The sequence below is a fragment of the Astatotilapia calliptera genome, chromosome 3 (genome assembly GCF_900246225.1).
Source record: "Astatotilapia calliptera chromosome 3, fAstCal1.2, whole genome shotgun sequence".
NCBI lineage: Eukaryota > Metazoa > Chordata > Actinopteri > Cichliformes > Cichlidae > Astatotilapia > Astatotilapia calliptera.
The window spans coordinates 10,438,165-10,457,468 of NC_039304.1; the positions used below are offsets into that span (position 1 = coordinate 10,438,165).

Consider the following 19,304-nt stretch of genomic DNA (forward strand, 5'->3'; position numbering starts at 1 on the left):
CAGCTCACCGTTCTATTTATAACATGGTTTTACTGTATGTGCAGACATCATGCTGCAGATGGGATTCTCTCAGGAGGAGATCCAGGACTCGCTGGTGAACCAGAAGTACAACGACGTGATGGCCACATACCTGCTTCTGGACTATAGGAACTCTGAGGTTACTCAGGTTTTTTTAAATCATGCTTCACCCTGTAATACCAGAGTCATAATAACTATGCAAGGTACTGTTTGTCAGAGCTGAGCTGTCCTTTATGAAGAAGTGACTCTATCTTTATATATCTTCTTTTTAATAATATGTATATGATTTTTTTTTTTTTTTTTTAGTCCTTTCTGTTTACGTGACCTATACCAGTTTCTTTCTCTCTTGTATTAAGACGTCTGTTTTGGTTTTTCCCTCAGCTTGATGAAGGTGGCATCAAACCTCGGCCGGGAAGTGATGTAAGCAACATAAATGCTCCCCCCCCGCTTCATAAGGTATAATGAGAACACATAATGTCTTCAGCTAGCGCTTAATGAGGTTTCCCCAACTCCAGCAAGCGACACAGATACACTGACTTGACCACACACATGTAGCAAAAGCTCTTGATGTTTGAGGTTCTTAATCATACACATAGGTCATGGCTTCTACATTAAACTATCCCATTGTGTATTTAAGCATGTTAAATGCTGCTCTGACCTTTTGTGTATCTTTTCTCTCTTTAAGGTACAGCGCAGCGTGTCATCCAACCAGAAGCCTCAGAACCGCCGAACCACCGACCAGGGTGAGATTGGTGTGTGTTGAAGGGGAACGGGAACACTGGAGACATAGTTGTAGTTGTGTTGTAGACATGGAAGATCAAGACGAGGATAAGATTTAGGCTGGAATAAAGGTTAAGAAGGAAGAGAAGGTTAAGCGAAGGAAGTAGAAGAGTGAGTGCATGAGTAGAGGGCTTGCTATGACTGCTTCTTGATTGATTAAAGTAAAAAAGGAAGTGACAAACCAGCAGGCAAAGCAGAAGAAAGGTCCAAGGTTCAAGCCTATTAAGTGCTGGTCTGACGCACTGTCTTCCTTTTTTTTTTTTTTTCCAGGCTCCTCCTACTCCAAAAGGGGAGGTCAGACAGACAACCGGTCAGCAGGGGAGGATTCTGGGAGGAAGGGTTCATCAGGCAGCTCCACCACCAAGGTGCCGGCCAGTCCTCTGGCCTCGTCCGACCGCAAGAAGAGTGGCACACCCTCCACCGTGAGACCTAATACCCATGCTGCTGATATATTTGCATTTAAGCCGTATCAAAAACACAAAGGGTTGTATTTGCGTCATCCCTTGGTACACACACAAATTCCCAAACATGCGCACAAGTAACTGCTGCGTCTGCAGAGCTGTAATTTTTGCCCTTTAGTGTATGCTGTCAACAGCCATAATTACTCACATGCTGTGGTCCAAAGATCAAAATAATTCCTAGTTAATTATCAAACTAAATAAAAACAAGTGGCCTTTAAACTATGAACATCTTAACTGCTCTGCGAAAGTGAAACTGTGCGGGTGTGAAGCTGTTACACTGCCGTGCTATGTAGTTGCTTTTACATTAGAAGATGGTTAGATAAGGCCTTTATCTTTAAGTTATGTACACCCAAAACGTCTCACCGGGGATGAGAGCAGCGTCCACAAACCTGATGAAGAACTCGATGTTTCACAGCCTTGTGCCGGGCTCAGGCCTCCGAGAACGAGAGCTCAGAAGCTCGTCTTTCCGGTTACTCACACAACCCTGAACAAAGAGAACATGCATTCCACAGCACATCCGCCCGCATTGGTTACAGCTTCGTTCATTTAATGACATAAGCACGTGTCACATGCTTTAAGTGCAGTCACCTGCTCTCATCTGCTCAGTTGGCATCAATTGGCAGAACCCTGAGGGAGTCTTATAACCTTAACATCTGACACAGGAAGTGCCTGACAGGGATCTGTATTTGACGCCTACCATTAAACTAAAACGTAACTGTAAAGGTCGAGTGTGCATATGAAAAATATTTTAGGAAATTTCATGTCCACCCGTTTTGGTTTAAAGCCCCTGGACAGACCTCTTGGTAGGACTGTGTGGGTGTTTAGAAACTTTGCTCGATGGACTTCTCTCTTGAGGTTTGTTGCACCTGTCAGCTCGACACGCCTTTAGACATTTATTAATCATTTATCTATGGGCTTTGGTGACATAACAGACATGTATTATAGCTCTGCCCAACCTCAAGCTGTGCAGAGCTTAACTGTCATTCTCATGGAAAGTGCACACGTGGGAGTGGAGAGGTTTCAAATGACTATTCAACATGTCAAGGTGAAAATGAATTGGGTTTTTTTTTTTTCTTGTGTCATTCACAGATAATTTGGACGAGGGTGCATGAAAATTAATTTGATCCGGGAAATTCTCTTGAGCGCTAATTACGGCGGTTTTTCATTCATATTAGGTTGTTTAAGCTGCTTGTCCTTTTTCCATTTAGAAGTTTGCTGAAAGGCTGTTCCCTGGATACCTTGGTGGGGTCATCAACCCTTAATCAAACCTTTGTCCCTTTTTTCTAACATTTCTATTTTGATGCTCCTCCTTTTCAGAATAGCATCCTGTCCACCGGTACCGGCCGCAGTCGGAATTCTCCTCTGACCGACAGAGCCACTCTCGACCAGAGCATTCAGAACGGCAAAGACAGGTACGCAAACGCACGCACACTAAATACACACACAGAATTACAAATGAGAGAAGACAAGGGCAAACGCAGCCACTCAGGCGTTCTCACAGGCACTCTTTCTCGTCATTCAAAGCCCAACTAGTTGCTTTGAGGCAGCGCCGCGTCTTCACTCATATACACATAATACAAACACACACTCACCATGGTTTGTGAATGAAGCAGCCCCACAGCTGTCTCAGTGACTGAATCCCAGACCTTGGCTGGTACTCTCCAGAGCTCTGCCAGCTGGCTCAGGGAGGCCCGCAGCCTTCCCCCAGGGTGGGGTGAGCTCTGCTGGACATGGAAATCGGGCTCTCTCTCGGGAATTTAGGCCAAACCTCCAGAAGATTACAGATTACTCGTGATGGCCTGATGGAGGCCGGGAGAAAGCCCTGACGTGGAAGCATCCAAGTGTGCAGGTTTACGTACGCGATCTTCAAACGCTATAAAAACGCACAATAGAAGTGTGACACCTCCAGTCCCTCCAGAGTCCCTTCAGGTGTCACACCCATGCTGCACCCAGGTAAAAGAAGGTGCAGAAGTGACATTAATCCTATAAAATCACAGATGGCTAAAAGCAGCATTTAAGTTAAATAATTGATTTTCTTTAGCCTTAAGTCAAGCTTCCATCTTTTTCCCCCCTCCTTGTTCACTGGAACGAGCTACTGTGGAGTTTTATGGAGTATTCCCCCTATTTTCCACTTTCTAATTTCTCATTTTAAACTTTCTGCGTGTGATTCATCCTCCCGGCTCTCCTCTCATCCTGGATCCCCTTTCGGTTTTTAAAAGAACGGTCCAAATCTTGTTGCCCTCTGACGGTTCTGCGCGTGCTAACTTCTGGTGTCAAGCAGCTCATAACACGTCCCCGCATACAGCTATACGCACATCACTCATGCTTAACCCAGCCATGTGCTTTGTGGGCTTTTTCATGAGCATTAAACATAAAACCAAACCATAATCCCTACTAGGACGCAGCATTCATGGTCATGGTTCATACTGCTTTGTTTACCTGTTCATGTGTCCGTCTCAAATGACCCCATTGTTCCCAACGTGGCGCACCACCTACAGTATGGCAGATTCAGTTGAATCCAAGTAGAGGCTGTAAAATCAAGTCTCCTCTGCGTTCACTGTTGGAAACGGTCATTTGAGACAGCATTGCTTTTTTAGTACTGTGGGTCTGTTAACTATGGTAGGCTCTGCTAACTCAGTGGTTGTCATCTGCTTTGATTTTAAAGTTACTTTATTTGATCATCACTAATGCTTTGAAGTTTGGGCTTTTATACTTGTTATACCCTACCCACACCACCCCCCCCTTTCTGTCCTTTTCTAATTTCCTTAATTTGGCTTCTTTTATCTGCTGCTGAGCCTCCCTCTGGAGTCGCTCACATTTTCTTGGCACCTCCTTCCTTTGCTTTATTCGAGCTTCCTTTTCCCCCCCTCTTCTTGTCCTTATATTAATCTTTCTTCTTATTTCTTTCTTTTCCTCCCCTCTCTCTAAGGAGATTAGAGACTTGTGATGGAATATTAACTCTTAGTAGCACTATATGGTCCTCGCGTTCACCTCCTAATAGGCTTACATATGCACAAATACATCCACTCACATGCAGAGAGGCGGCTGGGCATGCACAAATTTCAACACGAGTCATACACGCTCACACTCACTACACACTGGGTTATCCAGTTAATATTTTCCATCACCAGCCATGCTAATCCCTGTGTTTCTCTCAGCTGTGTGCTTGTTTTCTGTGTAAATGTCCCTCTTTCTCTGTGTTCATTCTTCCACACTCTCTTGATATCTCTTGTCTCTCCACGGTACCACTCTCCGCTGTCCCTTACACTCTGTGTGTGTGTGTGTGTGTGTGTGTGTGTGTGTGTGTGTGTTTTCTCTTGTGCATGTGGATAAGGTCAAGTTAACGCCGTCGGTAATGTGCAGAGCTTTGTAGGCTGTAGCAGCCTCCTGATTAGCAGAGGGTTCAAAGAGGAACTCAGCATTTTGTTTGTTTGTTTTTGTTTGTTTGTTTTCTTAAGTAATTCTTAAGAAATGTCAGTTGTGCAACTTTGTAGGTGATAAAATAGATGGAAAAAGTTTGGATTGTTTACATTTGAGGAGGTATGTGAAAGTGGTAAGTCAGGAACTGCAAGCTCTGATCTCCTACCCAGCTGGTTTACTGTAAGAAACTAAACTTGTTAACGTATCATTTGCTGGAATCTGCATTTTTGGCATGACTGTTTGCAAAGGAAACAGTTTGTTGTCAGAATTGACTTAATATAGCACATTTTGCTTCTATCAGTAGTATTTATTTTGAGAATGTAACGAAGCAAATTTGTCTTAAAAGAGGCAACAAAGCACATTTATCCACTGACGGGGGAACTTAACAGGAAAAATATTGTTTGTTATTTTACTGTGTACATAAAGGATGTCGAGCTTTCGAGTGTGTTTTTCGTTTTTCCCCAGTGATGTATACACGTAAGGGAAATTTGGCCGATCTCTGCTGAACGCTCTGTTCAGAGGTTTTGTCAGGCTGATGCCTTCTCGGTGCCAGTTTGACGTCTGTGTTGAACTCACAGATGCACGAGTGCAGGTGGTCAGAACGGACTTTGGGGCATTGCGCTAAAGATAGAAGCTACATTACACTAAAGCCTCGCGTTGTCATGGAGGGAAGATCTGGCAGATTTTATACCGAAATGAAGGCACGGATGGTTGTTTTATTTATCTCTTTAATTTATAGGCAAAACTTTGTTTTTACTGTGTTTATTGACTTTATCCACATAATTTGACTTTTTGCTGTGCTGTGTGTGAGAGATAAGAAGCTGGTCTCCTGTGCTCTGCCCTCTGTGTCACGTACATTTTTATATGTAAAGTTAAAGGGACAGGCAGCCTTTTGAATGAGGTTTCACAATGAAGCAATGTTCACAGCAACGCACTGGCCCTCCTCCTTTGTTCCTGTGTGTGTGTGCGTGTGCGCGCGCGCGTTTTCTGTCGCTCTTTGTTTCTACTTCCTCTGTTCTTCCTCTTGTGTCCTGTTTTCTCTGCTCTTCTCTCCCTCCTCCCCCCCCCCCCCCCCCTTACAGTGTATGATAAGTGCTGCTTCTAACCATACTCCACTTCACCTCCCTGCCCACCTACACACAAACCCCGCCCGGTGTGCTTGTGTTTTGTTTTTGTTTGTTTTTTTTGGGGTGGATGTTTGATTGTGTCTCTGTTTGGCGTGCCTGTCCTGTCTTACTCACGTTTGTGGGTGTGTTTGCATATACGTGTGTGTGTGTGTTGGGCGGGGCACTCCTCCTCCTCCTCTTCCTCCCCGTCCTTCCTCTCAGCCTAAACACTCCGGGTTCCCGCGCCTCCACTGCCTCAGCCGCTGCCGTCCTCTCCTCCTCCTCCTCATCCTCGCGTCCCCGCCACCACAAGTCCCTGTCCTCCTCCAATCATCCATGCCCCTCTGACCTGCACGCACCACGGCCCAGGCAAGTCTCTCACACTCTTTTTGTCTTTCACACACACACACACACACACCTCTCTGCTCAGATCATCATCTTTCCTGCAATGGACACAAAAGAAAAAGAAGAGATGAAGATGGGATAAAGTGATTTATCCCAAGAAAGGTCCTCAGATTGTGTTACACCTGCTCATCTACACTAAATGCAGAATTGATTAAAAGCTTCTAAAAAAAAAAATGCAGCTGATTACAGGACCAAACATCACAAAACAGTAAAGTGTACAGTAATCAGAAAAAAATCCTCTTTTTCTTATGATGGATATCCTGCATAAAGCTTACGGTCACTGTATAACTTCATGGTAACAATTATTCCCCCCATGACGAAGCAGAACTGTGAAGAAACGTGCAGCAGCAAACACACTAAGTAACACTGCCATAAGTGAGGCTCTGCTGCTGCTATTCTTGCTGTGATATGCACTGTCGGCATGTATACATTCTCCACTATAACATCACCATAGTGAGATGGTCAACATTTCTAAGGCCTGCAATCATAGGCTCACCAGTTACTTAGCAACGGCCAGGAAGTACATCGTGGAGCTCAGAAAAGCTGCACAATTGTGGAGATGTTGACATAGCTCGTCTTTGGCCAGTCACTCACATTCAAAGCTCTCATCTATCAGTGGAGACATAACTGAGCAGGCAGGATTTGAGAACAAGATGAGCAGGTTCATTTTTTTTATTTTGATTTTTTTAAGCTGTCCTGTACCTCTGACAGGCCAGAGCTGTTTTTCTACTTGTTTTTGTTTCCTCGCAGCATAAACCATCTGCGGACTAACAAGAATTATGTCTCTATTCTCAGAAGCCTTAATAGATTGCATAAGAATCTTGGTTTGATAATCCTACATCTATTTTCTCAGTCCAGCGTATGAAATAGAAAAGCTGAAGGAGCGGACAATCCCTGCGTTGTGTCATTTAGAGGAAGTAAAAGAATGTGCAGTTGCTCTGGGGAGAACCAGACAAATTACAGATGTAGCTGTGTTACTTTCTGTTTATGTGAAAACACCTTTGTGTTATCTGTTGCATGTCCTCTATAGGTATTTTCCCTTTGTCCCCGATTTGATATTATGGCACACATTGTGTTTGTTGATGAGGGTTTTCCCCGGCTGGTAGAAATGCTTTTCAGCTGTTTGTGGGAATTTATCCACCTTTAAGGTTTCCCAGCCTCAGTGTTTTGTTCCCAAAGGCTCTTTGAGGAAGATTTTCCCCTCATACAGTCTCCTTCTGATATGTGTAATCCTCCTTCAGTTATGAATTTGCCTGGGAAAACCCCATTTTCATCTATTAAGCATTAACTGTGCTCTGACATTGTTTCTGTGAGTCAGTGAAATGGAGTAATGACCCGAGGATCCTACTGGTCATATGTGTGTGAAATGCCTGTGTGTATTTGCCATCTGTGTGTTTGTCTGTATATGTTGCTCTGCTGGCTAGCTCCCCTGCTTCACAGTGTTTGTTTCACGGGCTACTTTAACATTTTTGGGCTTTAGTTCAGACAGCCGTGTCTCACAGAACAAGGTGGAAGGACTGCATGTGTCCCTCAGCTACCTTAACTTCAGTCTGCAGACCCTCCAGCCATTTTTCTGATAGCTTTCGACCCTTTTTTAAAACAAAAAAAGACGACTGCTAAATGTCTGACTGATTCCACCCATGCACGTGTTAAGGTGGCCCTTTTTGGCTGTATGTGGTTTTGTCTGCTCTATGTTGAAGTCTTGTTCTGTTGCATGCGTCGTTCAGCAGTCAGCTTGGGCTGTTCAGAACCTGGTTGGGAACGCTGGAGAGAAGGTACCGCTTCAACACGTAGACTGTACCCTGAGTGATGATTAGGCACCTTTTTTCCAGAACATAATCTGTACCCTTAACTCACATCCATTCCTGTTTGATACATCTAGTCTGAAATCTTTCTGAGTGACGTGTTCATAACAGTACTGCCATAAAGCAGGTTGGTGCTGAAACGTATATAGGGTAGGAGCAGACTACAATATGACCCTGAACCACCTTAGAATAAGCCTTTTCTCCACTACTTCACTTAATGTGCAATGAGAAGGAAAATAGGTTGAAACCAATCAGAAATATTAACCAGTCTGATTAAGTTTATCATCTTCAACTAAAACACTGGATACTGGTCCCTACTAATCTGCCTCATCCAGCTTTTCTCTCCTTGAATTTGCATCTGTGTGTGTGTGTGTTGGATACCTTTGATCTACTGGACAGCATGATCACATCTACATCAAATTAAAGGACACCCTCGAGCTGTTTTTCGCTCGTCTCACTGGTGCTTTGAATGGAGCCCCTTCTTTGGTCTTTTTTCTTGATTTTGAAGCTGTCAGTGGGATTGTGCAGAACCCTTTGGTTTCTGTTGCACTTGAGAAACTGCATTTTTGATCAGCACCACCTGCTCTCATAAGAGCTCAGCAATCATTCGAGCTAGACTGTGATCATACCAGTTACTGGCAACAACTTTCAGCTGGTAGGCAACTGTTAAGATGGGTACCTGAAGCGTCCGAGCGGACTTGCTACATTGCCAATAAGTGTTCATTTTTGTATTGCTGCTCTTCTGTGTTGGTGTTTATCTGTGTGTGTGTGTGTGTGCATGCATTTGTGCTTGTTTGTTGCCATCTGCTGCAGGCGTGCCGCAGCCACACACTGTCATGGAAGATGCACATCCCTACAAAGCAAATCCAGCCTTTTAGCTCAGTGACTGCAACCAGTCACTGAGCTAAAAGCGTTCTCGTGTGTGTCTGTGTGCGTGCATGTGCACGGGCCACTGACCTCATGTGGCTCTAAATACTGACTTGAGGGATTAGATGAAACACGACCTTGCGCTGAAGTTAACAGCACATCAGAAGGTGATTTTTAATCTTTAACTGTTGGACTAATTTTATGTTCCTGTCCCACACTCTTCTCCACTGCAATCCTCTCTCTTCATCCCTTTTCTCTCCTCCTGCATCACCTCCCACACTTCACTTTCGTCTCCTTCATCCTTCTCTTTCCGCGTTTCCTTTATCTCCTCTCTTCTGTTGTCTCCTGTCCCATATCCATCACCATTCTTTTTCATTTTCACCTCCTCGTTCCCACCTCTTTACTTATCGCACCTTCAAACCTTTTCTTGCTCACAAAAAATGTTTCGCACTTCTTTCCTCCTCCTCATGACCACTTCTCCGCTGTCCTTCCTCTGTGTCGCCTTTTCTTTACCATCCTTCCTTCTCTTTTTCTCCTTCTTGTCTTTCCACCTTCTCTCCTGTAGTGCCCCGGCGCAGCGGGCACCCGGCGCCTCGCCTTCTGCCCACAACATCAGCAGCGCCGCCGTGTCAGACCGTACCAATTTCTCCAGAGGGGTGGGCATCCGCAGCACGTTCCACGCAGGTCAGCAGCGTAGTGCCCGGGACCAGCATGGCTCCGCCTACCCCGGCGGGCCTGCTTCTCCATCACTGTCGCATGGCAACAGCCAGGCCCGAAGAACACATGGCGCCACGGGGATTTTCAGCAAGTTCACATCCAAGTTTGTACGCAAGTGAGTAACGGGCGTAAGCCGCACACAAAAAGTAAACACTGGTTAGTTGATGTTTGATTCTGTAGCGTTAGAGAGGAAGGAAGGAAGGAAGGAAGTCGAAAAACCTGAAGTACAGGAGAGGACGTGTGGTAGAAGGAGGAAGCGTGGAGTTTGGTAAATGCAAAGCAGTTGTGATAACAGCTAGTCTCTTTATTATCCAGTTACCAGTGCAGTTTAAAGTCTATGAGGTTTCAGCTTGAACCAGAAAATGACTAAGTTTCCATTACAAGTCATTTTGATGTTCTCCGAGGAACATTGTACTCTGTGGCCGTATCATCACTGAGTACTTTTTTAAAGGGGCTGGTCTCGTCTGTCACTAACCACGCGCTGATCTGTAACTGTGCTCAGAGCAGAAAGGGAGAGGAAGGGAACAGCTGTGCGTCCTCTATAATTTTGCTTGGAGCAGTGGTGACGGAGGAGTAATTTTGGTTGTGGTTCCAGTCTGGCCTAGTTTTCATCTCAGTCTTGTAGTGCAGGTTGCAGCAGTGAAGCCGCTGATCAGGGTACCTGATTGTAATAAAAGCCAGCACTGTTTATTTCGATATTTATAACTTTCTCTGGAAGTAAAGTGAACTTTTCCTGGCTGTCTAACTCTGCTGGGTAAATACAGGATACTGATTTTTACATTTGTCAAATAAATAAGTTTTAGTTTCAGGAGAATTCGATGTTGCTGATGTTAAAAAATGTTTAAGTAATCAAATAATGAGGCTAATGTGATCTAAAGTGTTGTTTTGATGGGTATTCACGCATGTTTCCTACTTTAGCATTTCCAGCAGCAGGTCTGCGTATGTGGACTTTGGACCTGACTCCAAATGAACTGCACTGTCAGTGTTTGTCATATAGGAAGAAGAATAGCATTCTGAGTAAATAATGCAGATTTTAGTGGATTTATTATTGGTTTTATTGGTCTTAGAAGATTTGTTGACTGACTCATTCCAGTGAACTACCGTAAACTACATGAACACAGTTGATTTTAGATGCATGGCCTGCAGGTTGTTTTACACTCGGCAAAGTTGATCAAGATGTTACATTTAAGATATCATATACTTAATAAGAGGAGTTTTTAATGTAGCTACCTCACAGTGAGAACAAATGCTAGAATGAGAGGTGCTCAGGACAGGAAGTGAAAACCTCTGACAAAAGTGAGAAAAGTTCCAAGTGAGCAATGTGCCACAGCCACCATATAAGGTTTTTTTGTTCTTTTATCCTGTGTGTGTGCGCGTGTGCGTGTGTGTGTGTGTGTGCGTGAGGAGGGAATATGTTTGCTTGTATTTTTAGTTGTTTTTGTCTGCTTAAAAAATGATCATATGTGTAGCCTACGTGCATGGTGTAGAGTCTGTCTGTGTGTAGGGTACAGGCACAGCCACTCTCCAGGCCTCCCACTCAGAGATACTGTAGCTCCGTGGCGACAGTATCCATGGTTACTCCGGAGATATCACTTTTCCCTCAACTATAAATACCGCTACTGGGGACACCTTGATACACATGCTCACACACACACAGACAGTTATGTGCCTGTAGCACAGCAGGCAGACAGATTGTGTTGCATTTGTACATTTTGACCAGTCTCTCTGTCTCTCTCTCGCACACGCACACACACGCACGCACACACACACACGCACGCACGCACACACACACACACACACACACACACACACACACACACACACACACACACGGTAAATCTGTGTGTTTTGTTACCGTATCATATAAGGTCCCTGGTCTGGAGAGCGATGGTTTGTCTGTGTTAAAGGAGATAAAAGTTGTTGCTTAACGTCTGCTTTTCTTTTTGTCATTTGTACATGTGTGATTTGTGTTTTTTTATAGCAGCCGTTCTCTCGCCTTCTCTCTTTCTTTTTAAAGTTTTATCACATTTGAACTTTTCACCTCACAAACGCTTCTTTTCAGGATCATCCCGGACATCTTTGTGTAAGGGAGGGGAGTGTGTTCAGAGAGAGCCCGTTAAATCCCTCTGAGGTGTTTTTGTTCACACATTCACACCAATAAAGGGTACATCTAAACACGTTCAGATTGCACGTCGACAGCAGTGCAGTAACTTCTTCTTTTTGTTGTTGTTGTTGTCCTTCTTCTCTTTGTGTTAACTGTGGTGTTGTTTGCCGTTTCAATCCCAAGTGAGTCTGGACTGATTTTTCTTTTTTCTGTTGAAGTTGGCTCCTCAGAGGGCAGCTTTGTCTTTTACAAGGACGTCATTGATATATGCGTTTTACACATACGTTTTTTTTCTCTTTCTTTATCCCTCTTTTGTTTTTGTAGAAATCTCTCGTTCAGGTTTCCGAGAAGGTAGGCAACATCCCCAACGTTAAATATAACCCCTTGATTTATATAAACACACGTCTCTTCTTTATATATATTTTACATATATATATGCATATATATATAAATACTTCCTCCCCTTTTGGTGTTTCGTGCAGCTTTTTGTTGAGATCTTCCTTTTGTGCCTTGAGCCTTTATCTTTTCACCTTTTCGTTGTTGTTTTTTTTGTTTCTCTGTGGTTTGGCCCCTTTGTTTTTTGAGCCTTCTGATTTTGAGTGCTGTGTTTTGGTCCATTTTCTTTCTCTTTTTAAAAATGTATTTCATTTTACTAACTCCCCTCCCTCACCCAGCCATCCACTCACTTAACTCACTCACTCCATCATCACGTGGCACATTAACACCTCACTCATCTTCCTCTTCGTCCCTCCATCGTCCCTCCCGCCCACCTCTACTTCATCCTCACCCCACATTTGTTTTCCAGTTAGATTGTGTGTGAGCTTGCATCTCCCTGTAGAGTCCCAGATTTAGGTCATGACAAATCCATCATCAAACTCATCCATTCCCTCATTTAACCCGTTCATAGCTTGAGGTGCCAGTCATGTTATTACTCTGGATCATAGTAAAATGTAAAACTAGTGAGGCAATACTAAAACGTGTCATGTCGCTGACCACGGTTTACAATAAATAACTCGGTGTAGAAATAACAGAAGCACAGCAATAGAACCAGTAGTCTCTTTAAAGTGTGGCTAACCATTATCCCAGCTAACCAAACCATCACCCATTTCACCTTCCTGCTTTCATTAGTTTGGCCTCCGTAATCTGAATTGCCTTAGCCACGCAGGCTAAAGGTGTCCTGTTGTTAGATCCCAGTGGGGAGGTAGCTTGGAATAAGTCAGCATACGGTTGTAGTTGTGGACGAAGTCAGAGAGGAGGAGGAGAGGGCCCAGGAGGGACGGGGCTGCACTATTTCCTGGAGGCTGCACTCTTTCCACTCATTCATTGCTCTGTTCTCACTGTAGCACTGGCTCTCTAACAGCAGCAGAAACACAAGTGGATGGCTTTGACCTACAGTGGCTGGAAAAGAAGCTGTTTGTTTTTTGTTTTGTTTTTTTAATGCTGTGAATATATAAACACAATTACATTTGTTTCACATGTACGCACACAGACACACTGAGCTCAGTGTGTCTGTGTGTGTACATTAAGATAAACACACACACCTTATTTCCATGTCCATCTACATATTTAGTCTAAATGAAAGACACGTGTTGACACATTTTACATTTCTGTATGTACACAACCAGACTGGACATGTCTCCTGATTAGTGTGTTGGAGAATTTTAACCAGCAGGTCTTAGAGTGGACCATTGCTCCACCTGCTGGCTTAAAGCTGTTACTTTATTATCACGGTGAAATTATTATAGCTGTGTTTTCTCTAAGCTGTTTAGTGACTCTAAAAATATTTCAAATTGAAAATGTAATAGTAGAAAATGTCTAACTATAGGGTGAAATCTAAAGCCACTGCTAAACACATGACTAAATAGTAGTCACATATTTCCAGTGATTATCATACCTGTATGTTGGGACTGAGTAAGCTGTATTTAAAATCAATGAATCATCTGATCAGTCTTTTGTTTTCCCTTCCACGGGAAAACAAAAGACTGATCACGGTCACGGTGTTCCTACTCTGGGAGCCATTTTGCATCCCTTCATATCAAGTTAAATGGCAATGGGATGCAAAATGGCACAATGACTTTACATTGTTACAGAATTCCTCATCTACAGTTTGTTTGGGGTCTCCCCACACCCCACGCTCCTCCTCGTCATTTCCACTGTGCTATATTTTTAACCATGGCTTCTTTTGCAGAAGGTATTTGACATGGTGTTTCTGGTCATTCTTCCCCACCCCCCCATTTTCTTTTCAATAATGTAAAACAAGAATTTTGTCTTTGTCCGAAACAAACTGAATTGCAAATCATGTGTTGAATTTTTTTCCATGTTTGTGTCACTTTCCAGGCATCGTCTGCACGTGTTTGGCTGTTGTCTGTGTTTTTCTGTTTGTCGTCTGCTTTTCTTGCTTTAGTCTCGTTTGTGTGCGTTCGTTGTTGTTTGCAGGTGTGAGAGAGGATGCGTGTGCATATGTCGAATGTTAGATGGGCTGCAAGTTCATGTGTTGTTTACAGGGAGTGTGTGTTCGTGTGTGTGTGTGTGTGTGAGAGAGAGAGAGAGAGGTAAACAGCTTTCGTGTAGATCAAGTGTTACTAATACAGGTTTTAACGCAGTGCTGGGATTATTAATGCTCCTAACCTCCTCCTAGCAACAGGACTCGCCCTCACCATGCCGACCATTCTCTTCCAAACCATTCCGTTTGGGATCTAAACAGTTCCACTTCATGATGTGTTCCTAACTTTCCATGTTTGTTGGATTCCACTCCACTCCAAAGTGTTACACCAGTTACCCCACCGTTCCATTCTGTGAAAGTCCGTGCTGTTCCATACTCTTCAAATTACCCCCTTTCTGGTCCACAGTGAGCCGTTCCATTTGTGTCTAGCTATTTCATTCGGACTCGCTTCATTCTTAATTTATTTCGACTCAAACATTTTCTCATCCATCCCAGAGCGAGTTGAACCAGTTCCTTAAATTCCACCTTATAACTTTGGGTGTTTTCTAGGTAGAGTTTTCTAACATTAAAACAGGTTGAACAAGTCCATAGTGACGCATTGAATCTTTTGTTGTCGTTGGGTTGTTGTTTTTTTTAGTGTTAGTAAATACATGTTAATGTTGGCAGCAGCAGATGGCTTCCCCTACATGAGCGAGGTTCTTCCACATGTTCCTTCCTGTTAAAAGGGAGTTTTTCCTTCCCACTGTCTGACTGTTGGGGATTTCTGTCTTATTGTAGGGTCTGTGCCTTACATTATACAACTATTTATATTGGCAACTGCTGTTTTGATTTGGCGTTGTTTAGATAAGCTGAATTGAACTTGTTAAATTCCACTGAGTGGTGGTACTATGATAGTGTTTGCTCACAGTGGACTGGTATTACCTGGAACACCTGCAACAGCAATGCATTGTGGGCTGTGGAGTCCTTTTAGGCAGTTGGAGTGGAATTCAATATTTGGCACACACTTGAAGTGGTTGGCTTGGAAGGTTGAGGCGGGCATGGTGAGCGGCGTGACTGTGTTCAGCCAGCTGGTTTCCTGTCTGTGTACGAGCCCACTTGTTGCCATAAGCCCTTAAAAAAATATAAAGACTAAACTTGTGTTGATTTTTTTTTTTTTTTTCGAGGGGTCCATATGAGGGAGAGGGTGATGATGAGGGGAGCAGGTGAGATACAGAACAAACAAAAAACCTCCCACAAACCTCCCAGACACTACCGAATCGCCTGCCAATCAGTAGAGTGGAAGAAATGAGTAGATGATCTGAGCTTGTTGTGAATGGTGGGGGCCGGGGTGAGGGGCGAGCTGTGGATGTGTAATTAGTTGGTGATGGTGGTAACGGTTTAACCAATCAGGGGATGGGAGATGAGAGGTGAATGGTAGCATCTTAGAGACTGAGAGTGATGGTGCGGAGGGTGATGCTGCATGGTGGTGCCTGTGTGTGAAGGGAAAATCAGAATCCAAGCGCCCCCGATGTGCGTTTGTGCGCTCGCACACCCGAAACGCAAACGCGCACTCGGGCCTGATCGACCCGCGTGCTGCCCGGCGAGTCGCGTGCACAAACGCACACAGGGGTGCTCAAATTTTTCTTTTTGTCTTCATTCATTTCCACAATCCTCATTATTTCCTTCCTCTGCATTCCTCCTCCTTCCACCTTTTTGTCTCTGCTCTTTAAATAATTCTGATTTCTCACACTTTTATCCTCATTTTCTCTCTTTGCTTATGCCCATCCTCCCTCCTTTTCCTGCCTTCTCCCCTTCCTTCCTTTTCTCCACCCCTCTTGCCCCTCCCCCATCTGTCCCTCTGGCCTCTCTTTTCCCTTTTATCTTTCCTCCTCTCTCGCACTATCTCCTCCTCCTCCACCCTCCCATCGCTCCACACAGGCCTGTGCTGACCAGTACTGTAGACAAGTCCGAGAAGACGTCCGGTGGTTTGTCCTCCTCTTCTAACAACGATGAGAACAACTCGTCTCCAGGATCTGGAAACACTGGTGGGTTCATGACAATTTGACTCTTCTCAACTCAGTTTTGGTCATTTTATATGTGACAGATACACAACACAGCAATGGAGGACATCTAGGCGATAGTATACCAGGGTGGTGTTTTTTCTGCTGCCGCTTCCCTTTTTGCAAAGGTTAAAAAATGGCAGGTTTGATATTTCTGGAGGAGACAAGCTCATGACTCAGAGTGATGCCATTGAGTGGCCAATCGGCGGCATGCTCTCTGTTTACATCACATTTTCAGATCAACTCGGCTTGCTTGGAACCCTGATCGAGCAGGAACTAAAGTACCTGGTACCAGGTGCTACCACTTAATGGAAAACTCTAAAAACAGAGTCCAGACAAGCTGAGTAGGTACTCGTGGAAACGGGCTATAAGAGAAACTCTACTTTTGGCCACTAGAGAGCGCTGTTGAGATCAGATATGGCAGACTCGATAAGTTGCTACATTTCCTGAAAATTGATCATCTCCAGGATTTTAAAGTTTCCTCATTCAGGCACACTAAATCCACCTCTGGTGCTGTTGAGGTCAGCATTTCTTTGTAGACAATCGTCTTAACCCTGGAGAACCCATGGGGTCAAATTTGACCCCATGGGTTCTCCAGGGTTAGTGAGGTTTTAAATTAGACATTATTGCTTTCTCCTCTCACTGTTCTTCTTCTCCACTCTTCCAGGTGGCACTGGCACCCCTCCCGCCATCTCCAGCCAGAAGGACCCTGTCAAGCCGCGCTCGCTGCGCTTCACCTGGTCCATGAAGACCACGTCGTCCATGGAGCCCACGGAGATGATGCGCGAGATCCGCAAGGTGCTCGACTCCAACAGCTGCGAGTACGAGCTGCGCGAGCGCTACATGCTTCTGTGCATGTCCGGGAAACCGGCGCACGACGACTTCGTCCAGTGGGAAATGGAGGTGTGCAAGCTGCCGCGACTCTCCCTGAACGGTGTGCGCTTCAAGCGGATCTCGGGCACGTCCATCGCCTTCAAGAACATTGCCTCAAAGATCGCCAACGAGCTCAAACTGTGAGCGCAGAGGAGCAGCGAAGAAGAGATGCAAGGGTGAAGGATGAGGGCGAGAGGAGTGATGATGCTGTAGGTTGGGTTAGGACGTAAGCTAAGGGGTGGGATCACTTTAAAAACGACACGATTGTTACGTCAGGTCTGACGTCGGGCTGCCAGTTCTGAGACTAGAAAACTTTTTTTTTTCCTTAGAAGTTTGTTCCATAAGTTCCCCGAGGCGCTCGGATTAGAGAACCGGAGCCGAATTCCTCTGAGTTGTGAAGAACTTACAGGCCGGTCTTCTTCTTCTCCACCCCCCTGTAGGGTGAGGGGTTTCTGTCACGTTCTACTTAGACGTTCCACTCTTCTGCATGTCCGATCTTCTTCTTCTCTGTTTTTTAGGAGGCACACTTTGACCACTCCTATCATTTCTTCCTGCTATTTATTCCGTTTTCTCTGCACGGTTCTGATGCCAGAACGGGACAGGGTGGGGTGGGGTGGGGTCAGGCGGGTGGATGGGAGATCAAAGCAAACAGAGGGATGCAGTGGGGGGGGGATCTTTGCTCTGAATGATTGACAGAAAGTTCAGAATGGATCGTGGAGCCTTATTTTGCTGGAAAACTCAAAAAGAAGTTTTGCTCTGATTCTCCTCCAAACCTGAGTGGACTAGAGCCTGAGCCAGAACACACACACACACACACACACACACACACACACACACACACACGGATTTTGGATGGACAAACTCTGCTGTTAAAGATTAAAGGACACCCCCCCCACACACACACACACACACACACACACACACACACAGAAAAATCTAATCCATCCACCTCCCTCCTGCCCTCACACACTCTTCGCTGTCTCTTCCTCCGCCTTCAGACTGAAGTCAGCACAAGCACATCCATCTTCTCACCTTTTCACTCCCTTTCTCCCCCCATTATGTTTTTTTTTGTTTTTTTTTTTATTAAATCTTTCACACAGTCACGTCCGAGGAGGTCAGTTGATCCTGCGGGCTGCAGCTTTGTAAGTCCGTACTTTTAGTTCTGTTTTTTTTTTTTTTTAACTGAATTTCTTTATCGGCTTTTAAAGAGTTGTGCACTGGAAAAAGATCAGCATCTTATTAGAGGGGAGGACTGATGATGATGGAATTTTTCTTTTCATTTTAAAGTTGCCTTTCTTTTGAAGAATCAAATCTGGGCGTTTGTTTTCATTGCCATTTGTCAGCACATAAACGCTCAGATGATTTCTGGTTTCCTGTGGTTTTCTTTGGTACCTCTTGGTTGGCATCACGCCTTCATATCCAGAATGTCAACCCAGTACCGACGCATTTATACGCCCCCCGCCCCAGCCCAGTGTTCCCAAAGAGCAGACACACAAGTCGTGGTTGTTGGTATGTGTGCGAGACTGTTGTAAGAGATCACTGGAAAAACTAAAAAGCAACAAAAACGATTAAGGACGACATTGACGAAGAATGGTGAATTATTTTCTTCTACTTTTGATTTGATAATATATTTTTGTGTCGTCGAGTTTGTACAGATTTGGGGCGCAGTGAAGGCTCACTGTCAGATCACATCATCGCTGCCTTTTTTTAAAGTTTTTTTTTTGTCTCCCCCCCCCCTCCCAAAGTATAAGCGCACCTTCAACACACGGACAAACCCAGCCCCCCTCCTCCTCTCCGGTGCAGGACATGTCGATGTATTTAATGATGTTGATGGTGGTGGTGTTGACGACTACTGCTCGTTCGTTTTTGGCCTTTTATTTTATTTTAATTCGTTTTCTTTTTTTATATATATAAAGGACTCGTTGGTCCAGAGTAGTTTGGAGCAGAGAGAGGAAAAAGGAAGGGGAAAAAAAAAAAGCAGGAAAGACTTCTCAGAGCACACGTTCACTCTCGAAACCACAAGCAGAAGAAGTCACTTCCTTTAACTCGTTTTCTCGTTGCGTTTGATGCTCCGGTTTTGTCAGTGCAGAAAAAGAAACCACACAGAGAGAGACACACACACACACGCACGGACAGACGCAGGGGTCGGAGTAAGGCTGGTGCCCGTCAGCTGGTTGTACCTAACTGAACACTTTTCCTTCTTTCTCTCACAATGACACACTGTCGTTTTATTTTTTTTATTTTAATTTTATTGTTTTAGTTCTTT

The 19,304-nt window shown here is 44.4% G+C and overlaps 1 protein-coding gene across 8 annotated transcripts in view; it reads left to right on the plus strand.

The window, feature by feature from the left end:
- mark2b (MAP/microtubule affinity-regulating kinase 2b) overlaps nt 1-19,057 on the plus strand; it is a 49,564-nt gene extending 30,507 nt beyond the window's left edge. For 2 of the 8 annotated variants that reach the window (XM_026161691.1, XM_026161692.1), the window contains exons 11-21: nt 45-157; nt 400-474; nt 704-761; nt 1,069-1,220; nt 2,577-2,671; nt 6,008-6,154; nt 9,428-9,694; nt 12,008-12,034; nt 15,290-15,328; nt 16,044-16,150; nt 16,833-19,057. In XM_026161691.1, coding sequence (XP_026017476.1) covers nt 45-157; nt 400-474; nt 704-761; nt 1,069-1,220; nt 2,577-2,671; nt 6,008-6,154; nt 9,428-9,694; nt 12,008-12,034; nt 15,290-15,328; nt 16,044-16,150; nt 16,833-17,182 — 1,430 coding nt within the window. In that variant the 3' untranslated portion in view covers nt 17,183-19,057. The remainder of the gene's footprint in view (nt 1-44; nt 158-399; nt 475-703; nt 762-1,068; nt 1,221-2,576; nt 2,672-6,007; nt 6,155-9,427; nt 9,695-12,007; nt 12,035-15,289; nt 15,329-16,043; nt 16,151-16,832) is intronic. The other 6 variants (XM_026161697.1, XM_026161698.1, XM_026161694.1 and 3 more) reach the window with 5 other exon arrangements.
- Nucleotides 19,058-19,304: the final 247 nt, after the last annotated feature.